The sequence below is a fragment of the Amphiura filiformis genome, chromosome 16 (assembly GCF_039555335.1).
Source record: "Amphiura filiformis chromosome 16, Afil_fr2py, whole genome shotgun sequence".
NCBI classification, from domain to species: Eukaryota; Metazoa; Echinodermata; class Ophiuroidea; order Amphilepidida; family Amphiuridae; genus Amphiura; species Amphiura filiformis.
This window is the reverse complement of record NC_092643.1, coordinates 30,613,019-30,638,424: the sequence shown is the minus strand read 5'-3', so window position 1 is coordinate 30,638,424 and position 25,406 is coordinate 30,613,019. Positions and strand designations below refer to the sequence as shown.

The 25,406-nt window shown below is 38.2% G+C and overlaps 1 protein-coding gene and 1 long non-coding RNA gene across 2 annotated transcripts; one reads left to right on the top strand and one right to left on the bottom strand.

The window, feature by feature from the left end:
- The first annotated feature begins 5,131 nt into the window (after positions 1-5,131).
- Positions 5,132-11,649, top strand: LOC140135860 (uncharacterized). Its single transcript, XM_072157508.1, has 9 exons — positions 5,132-5,347; positions 5,779-5,852; positions 6,333-6,504; positions 6,816-6,892; positions 7,048-7,268; positions 7,609-7,917; positions 8,324-8,470; positions 9,171-9,381; positions 10,109-11,649. Exons 1-9 carry the CDS (start codon positions 5,133-5,135, stop codon positions 10,420-10,422), a joined length of 1,740 nt encoding a protein of 579 aa, XP_072013609.1. The 5' UTR covers position 5,132; the 3' UTR covers positions 10,423-11,649.
- Positions 10,262-15,227, bottom strand: LOC140135863 (uncharacterized). Its single transcript, XR_011856580.1, has 3 exons — positions 15,116-15,227; positions 12,343-12,517; positions 10,262-10,389 (listed from the first exon to the last, which is right to left on the bottom strand). It is a non-coding gene; the product is annotated as an uncharacterized lncRNA (long non-coding RNA).
- Positions 15,228-25,406: the final 10,179 nt, after the last annotated feature.

The following is a 25,406-nucleotide window of genomic DNA, read 5'->3' as shown; positions in this document are numbered from 1 at the left end:
TAGGCCTGGCACACGAATGCAGGGGCACCCTAAAATAAATTGGGCTGAAACAAGGCACCATCGAGCTGGTCCATGCATTCTGTGCCACAATTTACAAATTCTTGCAAAAGGAAACTGTTCGTCCCCAGTAATTTGGCCGAAATACAATAGTACTACAGACCCAGTTACTCCAATCCATACTCTATGTACTTTTGACACAAGTGAGGACAATATTTTTATTTCATCCTCGTCATCACCACCACCACACTTCACCCTTTCAATTATTGGCAGATCTACAGCAGAAGTGTCGTTATTCACATGTCCCATTTGCCTCTGTATCCTGCACTTGCCAGTCTCATCACCATGTCATCACAACTTCTGTTCATCATGTTTAACACAGTACTTTAAATTTCACTTGTCAGATAATGTAAACTGTCCCATTTGCTTCAATATATTTTCTTATGACACTATCACACCAAGTCCATCATCGATTTCAATTCCTTTATGTCATTTGAACGTATCCTGTTATTTGTGTGGCGTTATGGGTGAAATTAACTTAATCAAGGACCATCAGTGCCCAGAGCCAAAAGTTGATAACATTAAATGTACCGTCATCCCATGCCCGTGCAGTGCATGCAACCCAGATCCAGAGCCAGATCCAAGCAACCAGCACACCCAGATAACACAAGCAGCAGCATTGCTTACCAAACTCGCCGATTCGTCAACAAGCAACCCATCAACCGGCATCCCGCTAGCAGTTCAGAAAATGAACGACAAATGGCTTCATTTACGGTTACGGAATACTACAACATGTACAATCCAAACAGGAGGCACAGTTAGTTCTTTTCAATGTTCTATTTTATTTGATAATTAAAATAAAATAATATACAGGCAACAGTAAATATATTTTTATATCCCTTTACAAAAAGCTCTGAATAATAAGAGTAGTCCAATAGTTTTATTATATTCATGTTGACCAAAGTTTACTTGTGTTAAATTACAGAGTTCACTCAAAATTTAATTTTGATATAAATAATGTTGATGTTTTAATTGTAAAACAATCAAAATATTCCTAAAACTTCAAAGCAAAAAGAAAAAAACAACATGATTTTTTAAATACAATATGGAATTTTACCTTACACAGATAAACAAATCTTTGTTTCAAGAAAACTTTGGTCTTTCAATCAAACACAAAATCTATTTATATACATGCACAGACTGCATAATGTAAACACACACAAGAAAGTACAGAGTAACACCATGGCAATTTATTATGCACTCATGTACCATGCATGAGAACATGTACTACCAGTATACAGTTCATCCCCACATGCACAAGGGGGGCGGAGCTACATGTGTACTTGTGCACTTTGAGTTCATGCAGAGTTCAAGTAGGGTTAATGAGGATGCAATTCTGCTCATAATACACCTACTTGAACTCTGCATGACCAACCAATTGAATAATTTTGAAAACAAAAGATTTAATGGGCACATAATAATACAGTTATTAATTAAGGCTGTGTAAAATTAATATTTTGGTTCTTGTCCTCCCTCCTCAATTTCTGGGATTTGTCAGATTTTTTTTTTAAATTTTTCAAAATTGTTTCGACTTTGGTGGAATACTTAAAAAATAAGAAAACTAGAAGTTTATAGAATATGGATCACTTCCAAGAATTTGTGTGGTATTCTAGGGGGTTTATCCCAACCCTCAGAATATCTCTTTTTTTTTAAGTCTCCTCCTTTCCTCCAGCTCTGTTGGAAACAAAAACGAAAACTACTAATTTTTTATGGGAGAAAAAAAACCTCACTCACTCATCAATTCTTTAAAATTCTCTGGAAGAGAACAAAAACATTAATTTTACATGGCCTAGAGGGAAAAAGACTAGCTCCACTGATCCAGTTTTACCAACTTCTGTTCAGTTTTATGCCACAGCCCCCTTCAATGTAAAATTAGCAATAGCATTGTTTGTTCGTTTTAGTCTTTTTCAACAATTAGGTTGAGGAAAAGAATGAGCCCATTTCCTTCATATGATATTCCGAGGGATAACTCCTAAGGCAAAGCATAGGGAGAATGCACAATTTTAAAAGAGCAAAATGCGAGTTGACGCCTGCTTTTGAAAATGTGCAATTTTATGACTTTTTTCCCAAAATCGACATCCATCTGATAGACATTGTATATAGTTTTTGCGTTTTTGGAGGATGGCGTTTGTTCTCAATGGAGCTAAACTATTTTTGCCTTTTTTTTACTCTTTTCCATGTTTGTCTTTTTATAGGACATGCATAAACAGCTCTGAGAAAAGTATAAGCATTCAAATATGCTAAATTTCTGCTCGCTGTGCTCTCATTATATGATAACAATTTAAGATTTAATGTTTTAAGTTTCCCAAAATCTTGCACGTGTAAAGCTCACAAATCCCAAAAACTGAAGCGGGAGGGGAGGAGTAACAAAAACGTTAATTTATCTACAATATAATATAATATTGAATTTCTTGTTTGTTCCTTATACAAAAGTATTAAGGGGGTACTACACCCATGGCCAATTTTGTGCCTATTTTTGCATTTTTCTCAAAAATTATAGCGCATTGGTGACAAGTAATATGTAGGCCCTATATTATTGGGACAAGGACTACATTTGTACAACTACTGCACTGAAAATTCAGCAACTCAAGGCAAGTAGTTATTGATTTATTGATCAAATATTGGTTTTCCCTCATTTTTGACTGTAACCCCACAACTGTTGTCTATGCTGAAATAAAATTTCCAGTGCAGTACTTGTAGTCCTTGCCCCAATCATAATACTGCTATCGTGTTCTCGCGTAAGGGTGGCGCGATATCGCATGCTCGCGGTGTGCTATCACGGAGTATCAACGGGGGTGTGCGCAGAGTACTGCATCGCAAAGCATTACAGTGCGACTAACAGGTGCATCTCATCGGACCAATACTATTTCAAAGACATGATTAACATAAAAATCCTCAGTTATGGTAAGGCCTATATAACCCGTTTGCGTTTACATTTCTCCCGATTGAATTGACGGCCTACATCCAGACACTACTAGAATTTCGGTGTATTTTTGGATCCTCCGATGTGGTAGCAGGACAGGGCTTGGAAGAGGCGAACAATGGGTTTTCAGATTATGGGTTTCGAAGTAAGCGTCACAGCTACAAACAGAGTTGATAGTTATAGGTATATCCTAGTAGTTTGAAAGGTCAGGACAATGGGTAACGGGTGTTGGGTAATTAGAGATAGGCCTATCACGAGAACCGCCCAACCCGAGAACCTCGAAATCTAGTAATATATATTAATGTCATCAATGCTCTATAATTTTTGAGAAAAATGCAAAAAGAGGCACAAAATTGGGCATGGGTGTAGTACCCCCGTAAGGCCAAATAAAATAAATAACACATATCGTCCACTTAGAAATAAATAAATAACACGTATCGTCCGCCAAAAAAATGTGTAAAATTGCATTAAATATGTTGTTGTATTGTGCAGATATCTCTGATAATTGTGTCATGCAGGTTCTCTGTCACTCTGCTATATTGTCAGTTTTTCCTATCAAGCACATGTTTTTCTCCTTGAATAAAACCCAGCTACTTCAGCGCTTTTGATTTCTCAATGAGTTGGTCTGGCCATATATAGTTTGTCGCCTAATAGCCCGAATCATTTCCCACAGTTATTTCAGTCCGTGAAATGTGAACCTCCTATAAAATGTAAAATGTATTACGTAAGTTGGCCTACATTGTAGTAGCATATGCATGAAACATACATGCAACATAACATGTTGATTTGTTTGTTGAAATACACACTGACACTGAAAGTTTTGAAAATTGCTTGAAAACAAAGAAACCTTTAGACTGTACTATCTGCAGTTTACAAAATGTTGTATGTTTTAATTTATTAAGTTGGATATGAAATTTGCTTACAGCCTGTGAAAGTCCAGAAGATAGTAACACCCCGAAAATCAAGCGAAGACATTTCCAAGTCATATCAAAAGCAACGCACAAAGAGGGTTATTCAATTCAGACAACAGGTTTCTAAAGGCACCCCAGATATCCACATCCATCAAGAGGAAATAGGTTCCAAAAAACCACGCCTTGATGTAGACTCAACTTTGGCCATGGCCCGACAGATGAAAACAACATGGGCTGGATTAGATGTATTACGAAGGAAATGGAACAAAAAAAAATGATGTCCTACAGTCTTATAAACTTAAGGGGCTGTGCAATAATTATGAGCCCTGGGGGGAGGCCAAAATTGGGGGGGTCAATTTTTGGCGAGCCGTTTTGGAATTTTACCCCCCCCCCCACCGGTGACTCTCAGTGTCCGAAAGAAGGAAAATATGGAGGCTGTCCCGAGGACAACTAAGCATGAATTCTGCTTGTCCTCCAAACATTTTGGTTGTTCCCAAAATACATGTCATTTTTCTCTTGGTAGGCCTACTACTGCCCCTGGGGGTACTCAAGTTTGGTTTTGGTAGGGACGTGCATTGAGATTTTGGAAGTAGACCCATAAATATACCAATTTTTCAAGAAATTTGGACCCATTGATATACCAAAAGTCAAAATTTTCGGCCGAATTTACCCAAAATTGTCTTAGTTTTTACAAATTTTCCCAAAATTTTGGGAAATTTTTCAAAATTTTGGCTAGATTAAGGAAAAATTGGGCTGTTTTCCTAAAAAATTGAGAAAATTTTGAAAAAGGACCCATTCATATACCAAAATAGGCTTTGAAAAAGGGGTCATTGATATACCAGAAGGCTGAAAATGCTACCCATGTTTATGCACGTCCCATATGGTCATTTGTACTGAGTACCCCCGGCCTACTGCTTACGGGCCTATTAGTATTACCCCTTGCCCTACGAGTTCGGGTGATAGGTCCATACAAAATTTGTTATCGTTTGGGCTTGAACTTGCAATCCTCTGATAGCGAGGCAAGCCTTTACCACTGAGCCACCACGTCCCCTTAAAGTTAAACCGTACCCTTTCAGCAGACTGACTTCAAATTTTCCATAATTAGTCTATAATTCTGGTCATCAGAAATTTGTCAAAGCCCTCAAATAACGTAATCTCCAAATTTGGCTTCTTTTGAGATCTGTATACCTGCATAATATTTTTTAAATGTTTTGATTCCAACTTGTTCTTAATACAGATACATGTCAAGCATAGATGTGAGCATTGCTTCAGAAAGACAAATGCGCAAACGAGAAGCAGAGTTTGTCAACTCTGTGTTTGTTTCTGAAATGATACCACTGATAGTTCCAAGTGATAGTGCTGATGGAAGTGATGGAAGCAAAAGCAAGGCTTCTCCATTTGTGTATGCCAAGGATCTTCCAGCGCTTGTGGTTGAGTTCCTCGAACAACACTATCGGTTAGTACTGGTTGAGGCATGCACTGCTCTGACCTCAAAAGGTGTTTAGGGTATCACAGTGAAAATAAGTGGGAGACGGGACCCAATAACCACATACATAACGTACAAATGCTCTCCTACATTAGTGCTCTCCTGTAGCACTCAAGCAGATAGCGATTAAAAGCTCCCCTGCAAATTTCAAATGGCAAAGCCTACATAGCTGCCAAAGTGGCCCCTGGTTCTCTTTTTTATTCACCCTTGCATGATCATAGTTTCTAGCCAGCCACAATGTATGTGAAATTCATTGTAGTTTACTAAATGTTTAAGATGTAAATTTTGATTGCCATGACAAGGAATGAGGATTTAAAAGGTGTACAAATTCCAGTCAATGCCACGTACATACATGTATACAATGTACATAAGGGCCTTATTTATTTTCCTCTTCTTTTCAGCCATGGGAATTTGACATGGCACAATGGGATGATACCAGATACAGAAATTTGGATTAAAATTGGCGGCGACAAAGGTGAGAAGTGAAAAACATGCTACATGTATTGACCAATTCCACCATTACGGACGTTACAGATACTGATACATGCAACTTTTGAGTGAATATAGCACGTCAGTAGCACACCCGTTTTCTGTTTGGATTGATAACACTATCTTAGTATGCTAATTTTGCTACTTGTAACTCTAATGTTCAATGTAATGTAATATTAAAGCAATTTTGTTTTGGATTTCTCAAAATTAGTTACAAAAATTAGAACAGGCAGTTCGGACGTTACGTGAAAGTGCCAGATTTTGACATATCCCAAAATCTGTCCTTTTCTTTGTTGTATTTTTTGGCTAATATCATCGGACATCCTAACTCTGGGATCAGTAATATTATTTAAAATATAATGTCCCGCAAACATTGTACTACATTGAAAACATTGCCAGGGTATTTTGTACATTTTAATTATCTGAAAATAACTACATGTATGTAATTGTTTCCAAATTCCAACAGGTGGAGGTACAATGAAAATGTTTTTTCAGATAGTTAACATCAACAATCCAAATGCCGGAAGGAACACAGTCACCTTTGCCAGCTTTGCAGGGCCTGATACTCCAGATAACATGACAGCTACAATGGAGCAATACGAAGATCAAATCAAGGCACTTGAAAACATGAGCTGGAGGTTAGTCCTGATAGTGATAGGATACTTTAATGCTGAACTTTTGTTGGGGAAACAGACTTTAGTCCCTGCACAGTTCATTTCAGTGGGAGTGGTTTAATTTGTAGACACATAAACTGATTGGACAATGAATCGCACAGTATGCCATGTTTTTGGTGGCGTCTATTCAGGCTAGACGACCCAAGGAGTATTGATAACGCGTAGTATGCTTGTAGAGGTAGGTGCGCGTTGTATGTACATAGACATTGTAAACTATATACTGAACACAAACATCAGAATGGCAAAATCTTGTTTGGTTTTGTTTTTCCAAATAGGGGCTACTCTTTCAGATTGTCATTCTTTGGAGACTGTGAGCTTCTCTGCAAGATGTATGGGATACTGTCCTGCAATTGTAAGTGATACAATTTACATTTGTACTACATGCTAAATAATAATACATTGTACTAGTGTGTCAAGTTGCAGAGCGATTCATTTTTAGTGAGCGTCAAGTCAAACTCACAATCTTAAGAACATGGAAATGCTTACTTTTCTCACCCCAAATTACAGCTGTTTATGCATGTCCTGTGTGTGAAGAGCCAAAACATGGTTGGAAAATCCCGCTTAAAGAGAGAAAACGGCGCAAGAACGGCTTAGCTCCACTCAGAACGAATGCCAGCCTCCACAGAAACTTCCTGCAATATATGTCAGATGGATGCCGACCAAACAGAAGTAAAACAGTTAGCAAGAGTGTGGTGCGACTACCACTCTTTCCTATTGAGCCACAACAGGTGATTAGGCTAATATTTTTTCTTCTGTTTTAACCATAACCATACCAAACTTTAAAGAAAATCAATTCACAAAGCATCTGCAAGCGTGGGTATCCCATATGATGCATACTGCGTCATCATGCCAACAGTGATAAAGGCATGAAAGGTTTGGCTGCCCAAGGTAGACCCCGTGGCAAGTTACAAGTTATGTGTGTGTCTGGCACCAGAGGGGTCCCTGGTTCAAAACTGCACCCTTTCTTTCTTCCATTTTTGTCTGTTTAAATGTATCAAATGATGCTGATGGAAAACAAAATTGCTTCAATTAATTGAACACAAAATTTACTCCATTTTCAATCAACAGATCACCATGCCCACCTTACATATTTCAATTGGAGTTCACGATAAGATCTACAGACACTTGGAAGAAGGATGCCATGATATCGATAAAGACATATTCACTCATCTAGTAAAAACCTATGATGACAGCAGCATCGACAAATCGTCAGTACAAAATAACTTTGACCAGGCAGTTCAACAGAGGGTGGATGAAGTAGGGGAGAAGCACACTATGCTAGATAAGAAAAACCATGACCTGGCAGAGATGACAGCGAACATCCAAGATACAAGTATCAAAGAGATCTGCGCAATACAACAAAAAATCACTGAGCTGGTAACTATATTTCAAAATGACTCAATTCTTAATGCAGCTGTCAATTGCAACCCCTTCCCCCAGGACCAACCTTGGATGGGACCAAATTCCCGCTCCTAATTAACCCCTGGCAAATGAGTAAAGATATCACAAAGTGCACATGATTTCTCGGACACTATTCATAATATCAAAGAACCTGGTTTCCCCTTCAATAGAACAGAGCAGTGTCATTTCCCTCGCAAATTAAGTTGCACATGACCTGGCAAGGGCCGTGCAAACCCTCCCTATACCTACAAGTACATTGGGCTGTTGCATCCCCGGTCAAGTCATGGCTACATGCGAGTCCCCGATATTGCCTGGGTCATGGAGTGGGATTGCAAAATTGACAACCGCATTAAATTTATATTTTCTATCATGAACATTTTAGGAAGGCGACTTGAAAAAAGCAGACTTCAAGAAAGGTACTGGGCCAATCACTTCAGCCTTGGATGATGTTCTCCAGAGGCATAATATCCAGAGACAAGAATATCATGGAAAGACTTTCAATGGCAATCAGGTCAAGAAATGTTGCCAGGTATGAAATTTAATGGCTGTACACAGTACATGTACATTCCTGCTAAGTTTCTTTTAAAAAGATTAGTACGGTACCAGAGAAGACCTTACACTTTCCACAATGCACAATTTCTTCCCTGTACTGAAGGCGAATAGTGACCAAAAATATTAACAGAACTCAACCAGAACTTGAAATTTCTTGTCACTATCAACCGATATATTGCACTGAATAGCAAATCAGTGCATGGTGGAAATGCATTGTTAGGAAGTGTATGAGATCTCTTTGGATTACATGTAGTACAACTTGCAAAATAATACACTTGTTCTAAAGAGGAAACCTAAATATGTCTAGGTTGACAGAGATCATGTTCATCAGTTATTAATCAGTGCCACAAGTGTTTGAGCATACAAACTGTTTATAATCATGTGAGCCTCAGAAAGCGTTATTTTAAAATGAACGACAAACAAACCTTTTTCTAAAAATTAACAATTTTGTTATTGTTAACATGTTAGATGAAACAGCAGTAAAAATGCATAACACAGTATTTGTGTACTTACCAACCTTGATGAGTAGGCCTACATAGAGCCTATTTAAAATTTACTTCCCTATAATTCCAACATCATTACATGTACATTTGTACAGCTGTACAATGTATGTATATGGGTTCACAAAAGGCCATGTTTGCAATATTAAAAATGGAATTTTGCACCTTAATTTGCAGCCTTCTGTGACAGCTGATTTAGCTGGTACACCCCACAGAATTCTTGGTGAGCTTGACAGTAGCCATAGTGACACAGCTGTTCCATTACAAGCATATGGGAAAGCCACCGAGGTAGCTAAATGTTTTGCAACTGTGATGGCCAAGTTTTCCAGAGTGCACAAGTGCATAAACCATGGTAGAAATATGACTGAACAGGAGATACTTGATGCTGGTAGGTACATGTACAGTGTACACAATATAATTAGCTACTTTAAAGCAATAATGTGCGATTTCTGTATTAACAGAATAAGTAGAAAGTTCACATGGTATTTCAGTACACCAATGGGCTTCAAAATCATGCAAAAAGTCCAAATTGAAGAAAAATACGTGTCACCTATAGGTTAATAAATATGTATCACTTGCAGGGAGTGAAATTGTACTCGTAAAACAATGCACACATACGGAGATGTTGATGCGTCTTTAATGCGCAAGCCCCGAAGAGGAGAGTGCATTAGACACATCAACATCTCGGTACAATTGCATTATTTGGTACAAGTTTTCTAGCAAAAAGTGATACGCATTTATTAACCTACATGTATTTCATACACAAGAAAAAAAATCCACAATTTTTGCTATTTTTGTAACAAACTTGTCACTAAAATTGTTGGAAAATAAAGCAAATATAAATGCATCAACCCCCGAAAGAAAAATTAACATGTCCGAACCTTCCGAAAGCACTGCGCGTTGTACATGGAGGGCATGTACATATATTGCTTTTAAGTACTAACCTACAATGTACACTGATGTATCATTGCACTTGCTACATATTGCTTCATCCAATTTCGTGACTATTTTTATATTTCCTCTGCAGGTGCTATATGAAGAAAAATTCCTTTCACATGTACTCGGACTTTTCAATTCCAATTCTTACTCTTTTAATTTTCTTGTATATTCCATAGAGACAGCAATTGAGGACTTCATGCAATGCTTCCGGTCTTCCTTGGCCAATGTCCAAATAAGTTTAAAACTTCACTTCTTGGAAGATCACGTTCTCCCCCAAATTAAGTCACTGCGAGCAGGTTTAGGTTTAATGAATGAACAAGGAGGAGAGAACCAGCATGGACATCAAAAGCGTGAGGCAGCAGCATGCAGCAATCTCAAACATCAACCAATGCAACAACTGTTGACTGTCATGAAAAACAGTTTGACTCAATGTCTGCCAGATGTCCAGGCCAAAATGCTGCACAGGAAGAAAAGACAAAATGAGGATTGATTAGAGTCAATGTTAATATACTGGTATCTTATTATCAGTTATCATGCTACTAATAGTTTCAGTAAACACAGCAAATAAAGCTATTAGCTATGATGCAAATTTTATCTGAATCTGATGAAAGCTAATTTGAAAAATCACCAGCTTATTGATTCCCATCCAAATGTGTGTAATCTAATACCATACTTTAGATGTAGTTGACTAGTTGAGATGGGGTTGTATTGTATTGCACCCTATTTTGTAGAGGTGAATGAGGTCTGTGTTTTTAAAGCTTGCATCTTAATGAGAGAAAGGGCAAAAATGCTTAATTGAAAAGCAAAGTGGTCACAAGTGTTTCCCTGATTTACTACCACAATAAGGTACCGTTATGTAGATTTCAGTCTGTATTGAAGAATTGGGCAAATGGAATTTTTATTACCGCTTTTGCATGAATAACTTCTTTAAATACAAAAGTGTGTGTGCTGGTATTCAAATCAAGTAGGTACATTTTTTTTGTACACACATGCACAACACTAGCTTGTGTGCATGTTGCGTGTTTGTAGTTAACAAAGTAGCCTATGTACAATGTATGATAATTCAAACATTTTGCTAGGCAAATCCAATGAAAAAAGTAACTCACTACTTAAGCTTTCGCCATCTGGTCTGACGGCTTGATCTCAAGTGACTTGGTCCACTGCTTTTCCCGCGAAACAGCTTGTTGACATTTCCCGGAAGTGGTGATGTTTTTGTTTTGAGCAGTGGTCAAGCCATCAGACCAGACAGCGAAAGCTAAAGAAGTGAGTTACGTATTTTTTCATTGGATTTGCCTAGCAAAATGTTTGAATTATTTAATGTACAATCATACAAAAATGCACCTGTTTACTGAATGTATGAGAAATTATTGTTAACCAGCACATCACTCATTAGTCTAAACAAGGCATCCCTCTCTTCTGAGGCGTTGTATTTGGATAGAGGATACACAGTATTAACAGGGACTGCCTTTTGAGGAGAGTGAGAGCAATCAGTCTCTAGGCCTACTGCTCTCCTTTTTCTGATATGGGAGAGTGATTTTTAGCTCTCCTTAGTTGACCATTCTCTCCTTACTTTTTATTGTAAATGCTCTAAACAGCTCTTCTTAAAGGCTCTAGAAGAGCTTTTTAATGCTCTCCTGCAAATTCCAAAAGACAGTCCCGGAGTATAGTGTGCAGGGCCGTAGCAATCGAGGCGGCCAGAGATGCCATGGCCGCCCCACTTTTTCTTTATATCTTTATTTCAATTTGGGCATATATTTGTAATTTGGCCACCCCACATTTGTGATGGCCGGCCCACATTTTTCAACCTTGCTACGGCCTTGATAGTGTGTACCGTCGTACCGGTACTGGTAAAACTACCTTGCAACCCGGGCCTTGCAAAAATCAAATGTAAACATGCACAAATGTATGAACATGGATACATGTATATTGATGCTGAACTGTAACAAAATTAATGTTTTAACATTTCAATTGCTTTTTACTCTTGTGGTGCACCTGTCGCCACCAAGATTGTACATGCATGTATATAACAGGGGCAGATATAAGGAGCAATAATCAGCTGGGCCTTCTGGGAAGGATTACAGCTGGCACAACGGTAAATCTACTAGCCCAGATTCTACTTCATTCATTGTGTATATTTCTAAATATTGTAACATGTCATAAACACATAATTATGCCAAATCCCTCTGGCCGATCCAAACGGAAAATCTCATGGCCGGACGAGAATTATAGCTACTGGTCAGGGCCAGCGGCTAAATCGACCAAATAATTGATATATATGTGTCATTAAAAAGACTGAATTAATTAAACAGCTCTTAGTAATACTGTCATTTTCAAGACTGAAGAATTAATTTTCATTCTAAGATGCAACTACATGTACATGATGTGCATGTATGTTGACATTGTAACTTACCTGAATATATGTACATGCCACGTCTCAGGGCCGACTCAACCAATAATAAGGAGTGCGCCCGAATTGGCGAACCTAATTATGATCGCCTTTCAATGGGAGTGAAACTGCCGTGGTCTGTGTACAAAAATGATACAATGTTTGTAGCCGGGGTTTGTAGGTAAGGCGTAGTGTCAACCTGTGAAAAAATAAATAGGAATTTTCAGTTCACATTAAAAATATACAAACAAATGTGTAAAATGTATTATAGAGAGAGATTGCGGCAGACCGTTGAACTGAAATTGCATAAATTTGTATCGTATAGGCCTACAATGTACATGTACATATAGTATGCCAGCTGTTCTCACCATACATGTAAGCCAGAATTTCTGAGAGGCATTCCGGCCCTTGCTCTTCAATATTTGGGGGCCCTCACACATTTTTGAAGGACACTTAAGCCCTCTGGCCTGCCTTATTTCAAGCTCTGTACATAAAGTGTGTGCCTGAGCAAATGGTACAATCATGTAAAACTTGAAAGTGGGTGGTGAGAATTGTTTTGTACCTCACATTGAGGCTTGTACCAAACTTTTAAATTTTGAAATTACATTGAAACATACGTACAGACAGAACCCTTTGTCAACCTATTAGTCTGTTACTATACAAAATGTTTTGCATAGTGCACCCTTTATAATTCTTAAGGGGGTACTACACCCCTGCCCAATTTTGTGCCTATTTTTGCATTTTTCTCAAAATTATAGAGCATTGATGACAAGTAAGATATGTATATTATAGGGGCAAGGACTACAACTACTGCACTGGACATTTTATTTCAGCACAGACAACAGTTGTGGAGTTACAGTCAAAAATGAGGAAAACCAATATTTGATCAATAAATCAATAACTACTTGCCTTGAGTTGCTGAATTTTCAGTGCAGTAGTTGTAGTCCTTGCCCCTATAATATACATATCTTACTTGTCACCAATGCGCTTATAATTTTTGAGAAAAATGCAAAAATATGCACAAAATTGGGCAGGGGTGTAGTACCCCTTAAGCATGTTATTCTTGTTCTGCTTTTGTTTAATATCCCAGAAAAATCTGGGATTGATTTTTCATTTGTGAAGTGCGACAACTGGGATGAGCCGGATAAACACTGCGAGGCTACAGCCTAAAGTCAGATTCAGACTCCATCCACATCGCATGCGTGATGCGATGCTGTATTATTTTAAATTTGTGATTTTGAATTTCTTACATGGAGGAGGTAGCTTTATTGAGCACAGCTTGAACATGAACATTAATGTTCCACAAATTATTCTAATCTTACAGTATTTTACACTTACACATGATGTTATGTAAACTACAATGTACATATTGAATTGTATGTTTAATAAATTACAACCAAATGGTTTGAAAAGTATTAATATTAATTTGCCATTTTGATTTTTTCAAAATATTAGACACAACGGTAATGAATGACAATAATAACTTTGCACCATCTATTTTGTGGTCATTGTGTGAAATTGTCGGGTTTTGTTTTGGGCCTCGGTATTTATCGGAAAAATACCTCAGCCCAAAACAAAACCCTCCGATTTCACACAATGACCTCAAAATAAATGGTGCGCAGTTATTATTGTCTATTCAACAACTCTTCCTATACCTTTGTACAGTAGCCAACCGTTGTTAATCCGTGATGAATCAACACTTTTACTGTAGCGTATACGCGAACGAGACTACGCGTTACGCGAGAGCGCGTAAAATTTGTCATGCCTGGAACCTTTGTGCGTATGCAAGCTTACAAGTTGAATTCAGTATTCTTCAGGTAGCGGCTAAACATTGGCGTTTTATTCTGTAGTTTTATTGCTGATATCAACAGAGAAATCATCGAAACTTTTGTAAGGCTGATTCATAACCTCATAATGCGCGCGATGCGTGCGATTCAATTACATTTAGTTATTTGTGAAAACGTGAACGCAAATCGAGGTCATTAATATCTCACAATTGACCGCAAAATGCGTAATTGTTCCAATGTCCCACACAATTGACCGGCGTTTGCGTGTTGCTGTGCGTCAAACAAACTGCGAGTCTGCGTACGCGCTGGCTGGCTGCCGTATTTGGATTGCGCGCTACCATATTTGCACAGATTGTGATACGTACTTTTGTTATTGGTCGTCCTGTTTTAGCCTGATCGATTTTTGGAAAGGGAAGATGTAAAAATCATCTATTTTTATAAACTTTTGAGCAAAATTTTGTGTTATTTTGTAAGGTGAAGTGACGGTTATGAATGAGGTTAATAACTTTGCATCGGTAATCGGGCATTGTGAAAAATCTAAACATTATGCTTTGGACCTCGGGATATTCTTCGGTTTCAAAGGCAAAATTTTTAGATTTTTCACAATGCCCTCCAAATAACCGATGCGCAGTTATTATAACCTCTAACCAATGCACAAACACTGGGTAAACAACAAGAAGACTTCCTGTGGGCTTGTGAACTGACTGCGAGCTACAAATGCATGACATGTACCATGTACGACACATCTATAAATGGCTCTCAGAAAAAAAAAGCCCAATCACAACGACTCCATGCATTCGCTGCTCAGGTACAAACATGGGTAGGTTCATACTTCGTGGGCATTGCCAAGTTTGTATTGTATAAAGAAAAATTACAACAACATTAACAATGAACATGGCATGCACATCAAGTGTATCATTTTGTATCACAAACTTGTATCAAATATGCTCGATTATATGGTAATACTTTTATTCATGACAAATGCAAAAAAAACAAAACTATACTAGTACCTTATTTAGGCTTATTCCATCGACGAGGCAAGACTCAGTCATGGACTCTTCCCTATCTGATCGGGACTGGATTGTTTATCCTGTATGATTCATGGACTGGTTCATTTAATATCAGTATATGTTGTGATCATGATCATCATATTTACATGCATGACATGCAAGTTGCATTAACTATCGCCACCGTCAGCGTCTGCCATGACCCCTTTTACTCATGATGTAGGCCTGCGAAGAAGTGTATAAAGTCAAAGTTGCTATCACGATTGTGTTCCAAATGAATGTCAAAATTCATGTCCACGCGATACAAAAAATAAAATACAACCACGACCCGACGCAATGTACACAGGCACATGCTTTCCAATCCTTTGTGATTATCCATGGAAAATGTGAGCATGTGCTCCCATGCATATATGTACTGCAGTGCATACCTGCTGAGCCATGGCTGAGCCGGGCGTAGTTCCTTCCACTGAAAAATCGGTCAGAGTTGCCTGCGACACGGATACCTTTTACATTCAATATTGCAGAAATTTCGAGTTGGCCTAGGTGAGATTTTAGTTTCATGGGAAAATTCAGGAAATTTCCTAAGTCAGCACATCTCTTTCGGTCGATGGGAAAGCGACCCGTTGTCAAAATATTCAGTTTAGCCGACAACATGTTTCAAGTGTTGAACGAAAATACTGATGCGTCTCGTCTACGTGGTGCGTTGTTCTTGGCACTGAAGCATTGCTCGTTTGGCCTTTTTGAAGAAGTTAATCGTAAATCAAGGTGAATAATGTCTGCTAATCGATGAAACATACTTATTCTTAGCAAAAACAGCGAAATCCAGTGATTTCATGCTAAGTTAATCGCTTGATAATGCCACGATTCCACAACCCCTTCACACTGATGCACAAACACGTGGAACAATGGCGGGTAAAAGTTCGGTGACCTGGCCCAGCTGATCGGCGATCAAAGTTCATCATGGGCGCAAGCGGGCGCACTCCTTATTATTGGTTGAGTCGGCCGTGCGGTACTCCCATAGACATACCACCTAGACCTATTACTGCCCATCCTTTACCACAGCGGGAGGTGAAGCCCCATATCCAAGGTGATATTGACGGATTGACGGGGTTACTAGGCGCGGAGAAATATCGCATACATGTTTGACGCGCTCGTTTGCGTGAATACTGCGCCGTTATAGCCGCGACAAATGCAACATGTTCCATAGACGCTAACATGTCTGCTTGTTTGCGTCCGGGGCTGCGTCCTTGTCAAATTCGTTGCTAAGCAGTGTCGGCTTCACTACGCGAGTCAAAGTTATTGGTCTAGGTTCTCGCTTGTCTGGGGGTACTCCGCAGCACTACGCGATAGCGCATCAAGCGCCACGCGATACGCACCTCGGCTTCGCGTTATATATCGCACCATGAAAGCACGCGTTAGCGAAGCCACGCCAGACGCCGATAGCGCCATGGACAGAGGACGGACACACCATAATTAGTATTAAGATATGAGTTTAAAAAAATTCTAATGCATAATTCATGAGCTTGATAGACCCGCACCATTGGCGCCACGTGCTAGGTGTTTCTAGAATCCCTATAGAATAAGATTAATTTTAATGCTAATTTATTGCACATGCTGAGGAAGCGTGATTACCTTTTTGAACATTCGGAAATGGCGATAGGCTTAATTTATGTATGGCGCAAAGAGGTGGGGATATATATTGGGCTCTCGATATTGGGCGGAAATTAGAGTACTTGTCAGAATATAAATTTGTACAATCGGCCTACATGCCGCGCAAATGTGCGCATTTTAGGTGTAAATTTCAAAGCAAACTACCTCCTGCGGAGGCAGAATAAAATATAAATTGATGTATTATGAAAACCGCGTGCCGGTATGTCCGACATAGCCTATTAGCATGAAATTTCATATTATTTTAATTTTTGTTTAAATTTTGATATAGGACCTAGGCCTAATCTCAATACAGAATTAATACATACCTTAACTTTTGGTCTTCATCTGGAGACTGCCAACTCAAGTTCGAGTTGGGATCAAGTTGATCATTTTGAAACCCATACTCCCCCAGTATTATGTCTTTACCTAGAGATAGGCCTAGTCTTCCACAACTGGAGTGAGTATTTCAAGTGGAAGTTACCCAATTGTCCATTATATTTGAAACTCATACTCCTTCTGTGACAGACTTTAGCTAAATCTTCCACAGGGGTAGTGTGGATTTTAAATGGAATGCTAACCAATCATGAGTCATGAAAAGTTTGACTGACAGGTTAGTCAGATGCAAAGTAGGTTTTTCTATTTCCGCACTTGATGAGAGGCTGTGCAATAATTATGATCCCCGGGGCCGGGGTTATATTTCCAAATATTCCAAATCTTTGGGATCTCAATTTGCAAACCTTGAATGATTTAGATATATATTGCGAGCTCAGATAGAAGAAAAATATATTTAAGCATTTCCTTACTGCCTTTTCAAAGAGTTTTATTTTAAAGGCATGTCACAAATGGCTTGGTCCCCCTCTCGGCTTGCCAAAAATTGTTTGCACCCCCCTTGTTGCCAAAAATTGTTTGCACCCCCTTGTTAGGCTGGCAAACGTAGGCCCTTTTCTTCCCCCAATTTTACCCTCCCCAGGGCTCATAATTATTACAAGCATCCCCTCAGAATAGCTCAGAATCACTATGGAATACATGTCACATGGTTGCTGCAAAACGTCCCTTCTGCAATAGCTGCCAGATGCCTATGTGTACAATACAGAATCTGTCAAATACATAATAAGGCAGCTTTAATTGCAGATAGGATTTCTTGCACTAAGGCTTAAAAATTGTCTCATCAAAGCCTCCATGCACCTTTTTTTAAATAGTTTTTGCCAGAAAATCATGAAATTCTGAGACATATTTGGAAGAAAAGTTACTTGATTTGATACTTGTTTAGGTATAAAGCAATTGATATAGGCCTATGTACTTCAATTATGTAAATCAACCACAAGTTTATGCTGTATACTTTTGAACACACGAAAATGACATCTTAATTCAAAATTTATTTCAAACAAATCTTTAAAAAAAGTAAAAATCTTTAAAAAAAAACCCTCATTCTGCATTTGTTTTTGAAACTGCCATAGGCTTTGAGACAACAATTTTTTTATTCCAACTCATCTAAATATATAATCTTCAGTGTTCTGTCAACAGTGCAATGAGCCCGAAACTAATTCCCAAAACCATTCAAAGGGAACATTTCCAGCTCTGTTCACAAACACTTGTTAGGGGCCTGATGCAAAAAAAATCATCGCGAAAATTTTGCGGGGGCCTCCCTTTTGAGATCTCAAAAATGTCAGGCCCCCCTTTTTGACACAAAAATTATGGGTCAACACCATAGAAAAGCATATAAACTCAATTTTCCCCAGAAAATTTGTGGTCATTTTTTCAGGCGCCTAGGATGGTCAAAAATTTCAGGGCCCTCTTTTTGCATCAGGCCCTTCCTAACAAGTGTTTGTGAACGGTCCCCAAAATGATTATTCTCAATCAAAAATTTTGAATTTTCATTTTGTTAATGTTATCTTTTTTCCATGACCAATGATAAATGGAAGGTGTTTGAGGAAAATTATAAGTTTGGAATTAATTACATTTAAATTGAAATTTCTTTCCCTTTTCACTCCTCAATAGCGGGCATGTGTCTGCTTTTTGCAATTAAGTGCAGGTCTAGATACAAATACAAAATGTGATATATGCTTTTTGGGTTGGCATGTCATGGCCCAGGCCGGGTGGCACTTAACACAAATGACCATATGGGTATGCTCCCGAAAGACCCCCTTTTGGATTTCGCAGCTCTGAAGACCCCTATATTTATCCAAAATAGAGCTCTGAAAGACCCTTGATTTTGACAATTTCAGCTCTAAAACGTATTTTCAGGTGCTTTTCAACCAGAAAGCCAAGAAAGACCCTTGATTTTGACTGTTCGCAGCTCCAAAAGTCCCCATTTTACTTGTTTGCAGCTCCAAAAGACCTCCTTTTACCGGTACGTCGTCAGCTCGTACCACCACCTCAAAATTCCGGGGGAGCATATACCCACCAAAATATTTTGATGTACCCCCTACGCACCCCCTCTTGTAAATGCCGCCAAGTGTGGAGGTGTGTGTATATTCCAACTGGGGAGATTCACACACCCACATTCAAACTGGGGAGATTTTTTTACACAAATCTCACAGCAACCGCCATACTGAGGAGGCAAGTTGCTCTAATCAGAAAATGACAGGGGGTATACCCCCCTCTATGGCTCAAAAACCCCATTTTTGAGCTTATCTTCAACTGTGGAGCTCCACGGTTGTTAGCAGACTCCACAGTGTGAATGTGACAACCCCGACATCGCCTCGATATCTTCATAGTAGAAATCGCCATGGTAGGTTGAATCCACAGCCACCCATGACCATTTTATTCGGACCTTATGAGATGCATATTATTAGCGGCGTGACCTGACTAAGGCTACTGACATAGACGGGTAATTGATTTCTCGCTCTGTGAGCAAGCTTGTATACGACATTGCGGTCAATGGTTATACTCTCTCCACTTGAGTGAGTGCCGCTATAGCCTGCTGCGCGCTGTAGTCCATACAAGACCAACGCAATAATTGAGAGTCTTGGTCAAATTTTGAGTTCAAAGCGAACGGCCAATTTTCAAAGCGCACGCTAACGACTATAATATCTGTTCAACACGTATTTTCAAGTGTATGAGACCACATCTGGTTTCTTGAGAAAAATTCATTTACGGGAGATATTCATCATTTTCTAACTCAGTATCCGAAGATTTTCGTCTGATATCAAAATCGTGCATAGCAATTCACGTGTATCGACCCCGCGTATTCATTTTAATGTCACTGCTGCACCAAATAATTATTAGCCAGGCGATGTCGGTGTGCCACGGGTCATGGCATGTATGACTGTACAGTATATGAGCACATTATTCAAAGGTATTTTCATATTGATATTTTATTTATAATTACACTTGTGCAATTAAAACAGACATGATAAAGCATCACACCAGTACTCTGTGTTTAATGTTGTGTTTTGCAGCTGTTTAATTTGACATTCCATATTAAACTCATCAATTCTCATTTAGTCAATATAAATTGACTGAACCAACATTCAAGAATTAAACACCATCGCATTAATATTGGATGCAAAAAAAAACATATTGGTGCTACTGCCTTGAAAAATCGCTATGCAACGCTTTCGAATTGCTATACAAAGCAAATGTTGCATAGCAATTTTTGGCATGCAAACAAAAAATGAGTTAAGGCAAACCCTGTATACATATTCTGATCCAACCAGCCCAAAGCAGCAATTGCAAAATTAAAATACTGGCAAAAATAGGGAACGAGAAATGACAATAAAAAAATTGGTGCTATGAAATGCACAAAATAGCAGTTGTAAGATTAATAATAATACAGTGGACACTTCTTTACTGACACAAAGTGATTATCTTTTTTTGAGGGGGTAGGAAGTGAATTTCAGAAGGGGGAAAAATCAACAAATTTTGCTCAAAATTGCCACAAAAAGTGGAAATTGTTCATAATTGTGGGTTTTTAGTTTTTACTGGGGGGGCAACTGGGAGGGCAGGAGTTCTGACTGGGGGCATTTCCCACCCATGCACCCCCCCCCCCATGGCGCAGCCACTGCAAACTAAAAGATTAGGATCTGCAACTTAACAACAAGTTTTCACTGTAGTACTGGTAGTTACTAGGCAAGATGATGGTGATAATACTCACTTCACTAGGATCCACAACATGCTTATCAGGGCACAGTTCTTTAACCCAAGTACATTTGTACATTCATTGAATGACCTTTGAAAATTTAGGTACAAAACCTCATATTCTGCAACTTGAGGTCACACTTGAATATGGTTGTTAGAATTGAGATTATTGAACTATGTCATTGGGATGAGGCCATTGTGGTCCATAGTGCTTGTTGATGATTAGGGGGATAAATAAAAACCTTAACATTGCACAATTGCTTCATTCAGTGTCAGAGGTGCCATGAGCTTACCACCATTCCAATAGAAGCCCATACTCTTTGGCAGGCCCAGTAGACATGGTGGTGTGATGCACCCCCTCCAAAATTAAAAAAAGTATTAAAAAGTCCTAAAAATAAAGAATTTATGAGTGTAGCGATCCAAAAATTGGGTTTTAAGCTTTTTTGGTGAAGAAAAAGGTCAAAATTTGGGGAAGAAAGTCCACTTTTCACAAAATTGCCCCCCGGAAAAAAGTCCACTTTTTCAAAAAAATCCTGGCTACGGGCCTGCTCTTTGGACACGGTTTTTCATGAATTTCAGGTTATTTGCCCACCTAGGCCTCATACAGATGTTGCTCAAAAAGGGCAATTAAATTTGGCACCAAGATGCTGAAACAAACTAAAATTCTGGGTGAAATTGTACTCAAAACTTGTCAAAACATACGTTTTCATTGGTCTTTCTTCAGGCCTCTTGACTGATCACTACCAGTGGTTTTGGGTATGTTTATCACCGTTCACAACTCATAACAGTAAAATACTTGCTTAGGGTAGGAAAACAACCATACAGTACTTGCTTGCTTTGGGTCCATTTTACACTAATGAAAAATACTGCTTTGGGTACTTTTTGAAAGTCATTGTACATTTTGTATGCGGATAATATACAACTTGAAGAGATGTGTCCTATGTTTACAAATTATATAGAGGGAAAAAAGCAAAAACATATAATATAAAATAACATATGGGTTGGGTAACTAGTGGGGCTGTGCAATAATTATGAGACAGGGGAGGGAAATTTCCATGACAAAAATTGCTTGCCCTCCTTTCAGCTTGCCATAAATTGCTTGCCCCACCATCTTGGCCTTCCAAAATATTTGCCCCTCCCTCCCCCCACCTTTTTTATCCCAATTTGAATTTGCAAACCATGGTCTAGATATATAATGCGAGCGTAGCGATCTCAAAAATTTGCCAATCTAAGTGTTTCTGTACTGTTTTCCTAGGACATTTTAGAGCGCTTTATTTGGCTGTTTGGCTGAATTGGGCTACCCTGGATAAATATGATAAATATGATTAAATATGATTAAAAGGTTCCCCATGATTGTGTGCCAAAAATTGCTTCATCCCCTTTCAGATCCCCCCCCCCCATTTTACTCTACCCGGTCTCATAATCATTGCATAGCCCCTAACATATTTACAAGTTACAGAGTAAACAGAGTTTACATATTTACAAAGTAAGAGTTCAACAGAGCCTAAGTTTGACATTAACATAAAATTTCCATAAAGATTATAGATTCATTCCATAAAATTTTAGTTTTCACTATAGATGAGTTGACCTCAATGTTTATCAAAAAAGGCAAGGGACTGGTATATCGATATGCTTGAGCAAACTGCATACAACCACTACACTGTTCAATAGCCTTCTGATGATGTGGCGGTAGTTTTAAAAACACAGGCCCTTAACAAAATATGATACTGCCAGGCAAAAAACAATGAAATTGTGATGATGCGTGTGCATACTGCCAGGCAATGACGTCAAAAGTCATCTTTATCACATGTCTCCTTTTAATTTTGAGCCGAACAAATAAGGTAAAACAAAGAAAATCACTATTTCATTCCAGCCCCTATCGTCAATATGTGTGTTATGTCCAATCGTATGAGCGGAGCTTAACGGAGAGACGATATCTGATGATTAATAAATATATACGCACAGTTTAAATGTCAATGATTCATCCATGCGCAAGACATTTCAGCTCTCCCTAATACCGTAAACGTTCGCCTAATGGCGCACCTGGGCTCCTTTGCCTTTGGGTAAATTTCACGTACGAACAGAGAGCTCCCTTTTCTAAAAAAATCCCAACAAGAATTAAGGGTATGTGCCCTTATTTGCTGGTCGGATTTTTATGGGAGGGCACTTTTAGTTTGTGTTTAAAATTCCAGTTATGTCAAGGGAGCCCATAGCGCCATTAGGCAAACGTATACGGTATTTCGATCAGTGAACAACACTGAATAATACAGGACTTCCCACATTTATCATAAAAACTTTTAAATTTTACTCAAATTTTTAGCACTTCAGGCTTAGAGTTTTAAATGTTAGTACACCATTGAGTATTACAATTGGGCTATTCCATTTAAAATCCACACTACCCCTGTGGAAGATTTAGATAAAGTCTTCCACAGATGGAGTACGAGTTTCGACTAGAATAGACAATTGGGTAGCTTCCATTTGAAATACTCACTCCAGTTGTGGAAGAATAGAGGTAAAGCCATATTACAGGGGGAGTACGAGTTTCAAAATGATTAACTCTGACCAATCACTTTTGAAAAACATACTCCCTCTGTGTTTGATATTTCCAAAATCTTCCACAGGGGATTTCAACTGAAGTAGCCCATTGTCCACAAATTAGAAATTAAAGAAACATTGAGTGGACGGTCGCTGTGGAGCAATCATCGCACATAATTGTGGCTTTAAGGTGGTACTACTACACCCACTGATAAATTTTGTGACTAATTTTGCATTTTCTCAAAAAATAACTACACACTGGTAACAAAAGTTATGTATATTATAGGGGCAAGGAATCTAATTACTTCACTGAAGTTTCAGTGATTCAAGACAAGTGCTTCATTATATTAGTATATGTTAAGAAATGAGGTACATTCTAGCAGTGCCTCTTTCTTATCATAAATAACGTACCGCTTGTCTTGGGTCACTGAAATTCCAGTGTTGTAACTGAATTCCTTGCCCCTATACTATACATAACTTTTGTTACCAGTGTGTTATTAATTTTTGAGAAAAATGCAAAAATAAACAAATTTATAGAGGGGTGTCGTACCACCTTAAGAGTTGTAAACAAGTTTGAATTTAAGAGCTGTAATGACATCTAATGTTTGGCATTTTTCATTGACAATTAAGAATGGCAAACACTTCGACAAGTGGTAAAACAAAAATCACTTGCCAACATTTCAGTCCTGGGATTTCAGTCGAAAAAAAGCCTCTTAATGTTTCTTTGGTTTATATAAGGCGACAAAAAATAAGACTCATAACACAGTGTATTGATATTATATAGAATGGCATGCATGCAGTTACGCGCAATGCATATGCTAGTTGTGTGTTGGTAATGCGTGACAGGCGCACGCTTGTGTGAATTTACGCGAGCTTGAGTTGGAACTTTGGAAAAGCCGAATAATTTCCTCCTTATATAAGTTTCTAACAAACTTGAGTAAAAATGTAGGATAAGGCTGTAAAAAAATCCCCTGTTCTACAGGTGGGAAGACCTTTCAAGTAGGGTCGGTCAGCTGGGTGTTTTTTGTTTTGTTTGTTTTTTGGCAAATTACTCTTAAAAATCACCAAAATCTGTAAATAAATTGCAATTTTTTTTCCATCGCTTCGCTGGTCAGTTTTTTTTCAGTCAAAATAAATCTACTTTTAGCTCTGCTCAAAACAGGTGATTTTACATGCATACAGTAATTTCCATCAAACTCAACCCACACTTGTTTAAAAAATGGCTGAAATTAAAAAATAAAATTTAAAAATCCCAAAATGGAAAATCTGGGTCGGTTAGGGGCCCATAGAACAGGGTGGTTTTTTTTCGCTGCCAAATCTTTTCACCTAACGAAGGGTTTCATTACACAAATTTTGTATAATTACTTTCCATGTAATATTTGCAAAAAATGATATCCATCAAACATATCGAATACTGATGATCCCCACAGCAGCTAGTAAAAACATCCAAGGTCGAGCAAATGGTTGATAAAAAAAATCAATCCTAAATTAAAGCCTGTGAACATTAATTTGTTTGTACCATATATCATAGCTCAGAGAAGAAACTACCATTCTGTAATTGAAACTAAAACAAAAACAGTTTGCCTACTTCTACAGTTTAAACAATAAAACATATATAAATATACAAATATAACATACAATTACTGTAATTAGGCCAAAAGAAATATATTGATTGTCCTCAGATCTACTCCAAGAAGTAAGGTCAGTCGTTTTTTGGTTGTTATTCTTATAATTTTTTTTTGAAAGACCATAGCCAAAACATGTGTGCGTAATTAGCTTAAAAAGGCCCATTCAGTGGTTTATGCGTTACACGGACAATCATAAAAAATCATCATTGTCATTGTCATAGATGTGCTAACATAGCTTGCTAGTGGTTCAGCCAAAAGCTGTGTATTTACGACAAAATGAGGCATTTACATGAAATCTGTTATTTATATACTGACAGTATATAAATAAGCTACAATGTATTTAAATGGGGCCTCAACTTTGACAATACTGCTGTTTTCCTCATTCTTTGCCAATTTCTTTA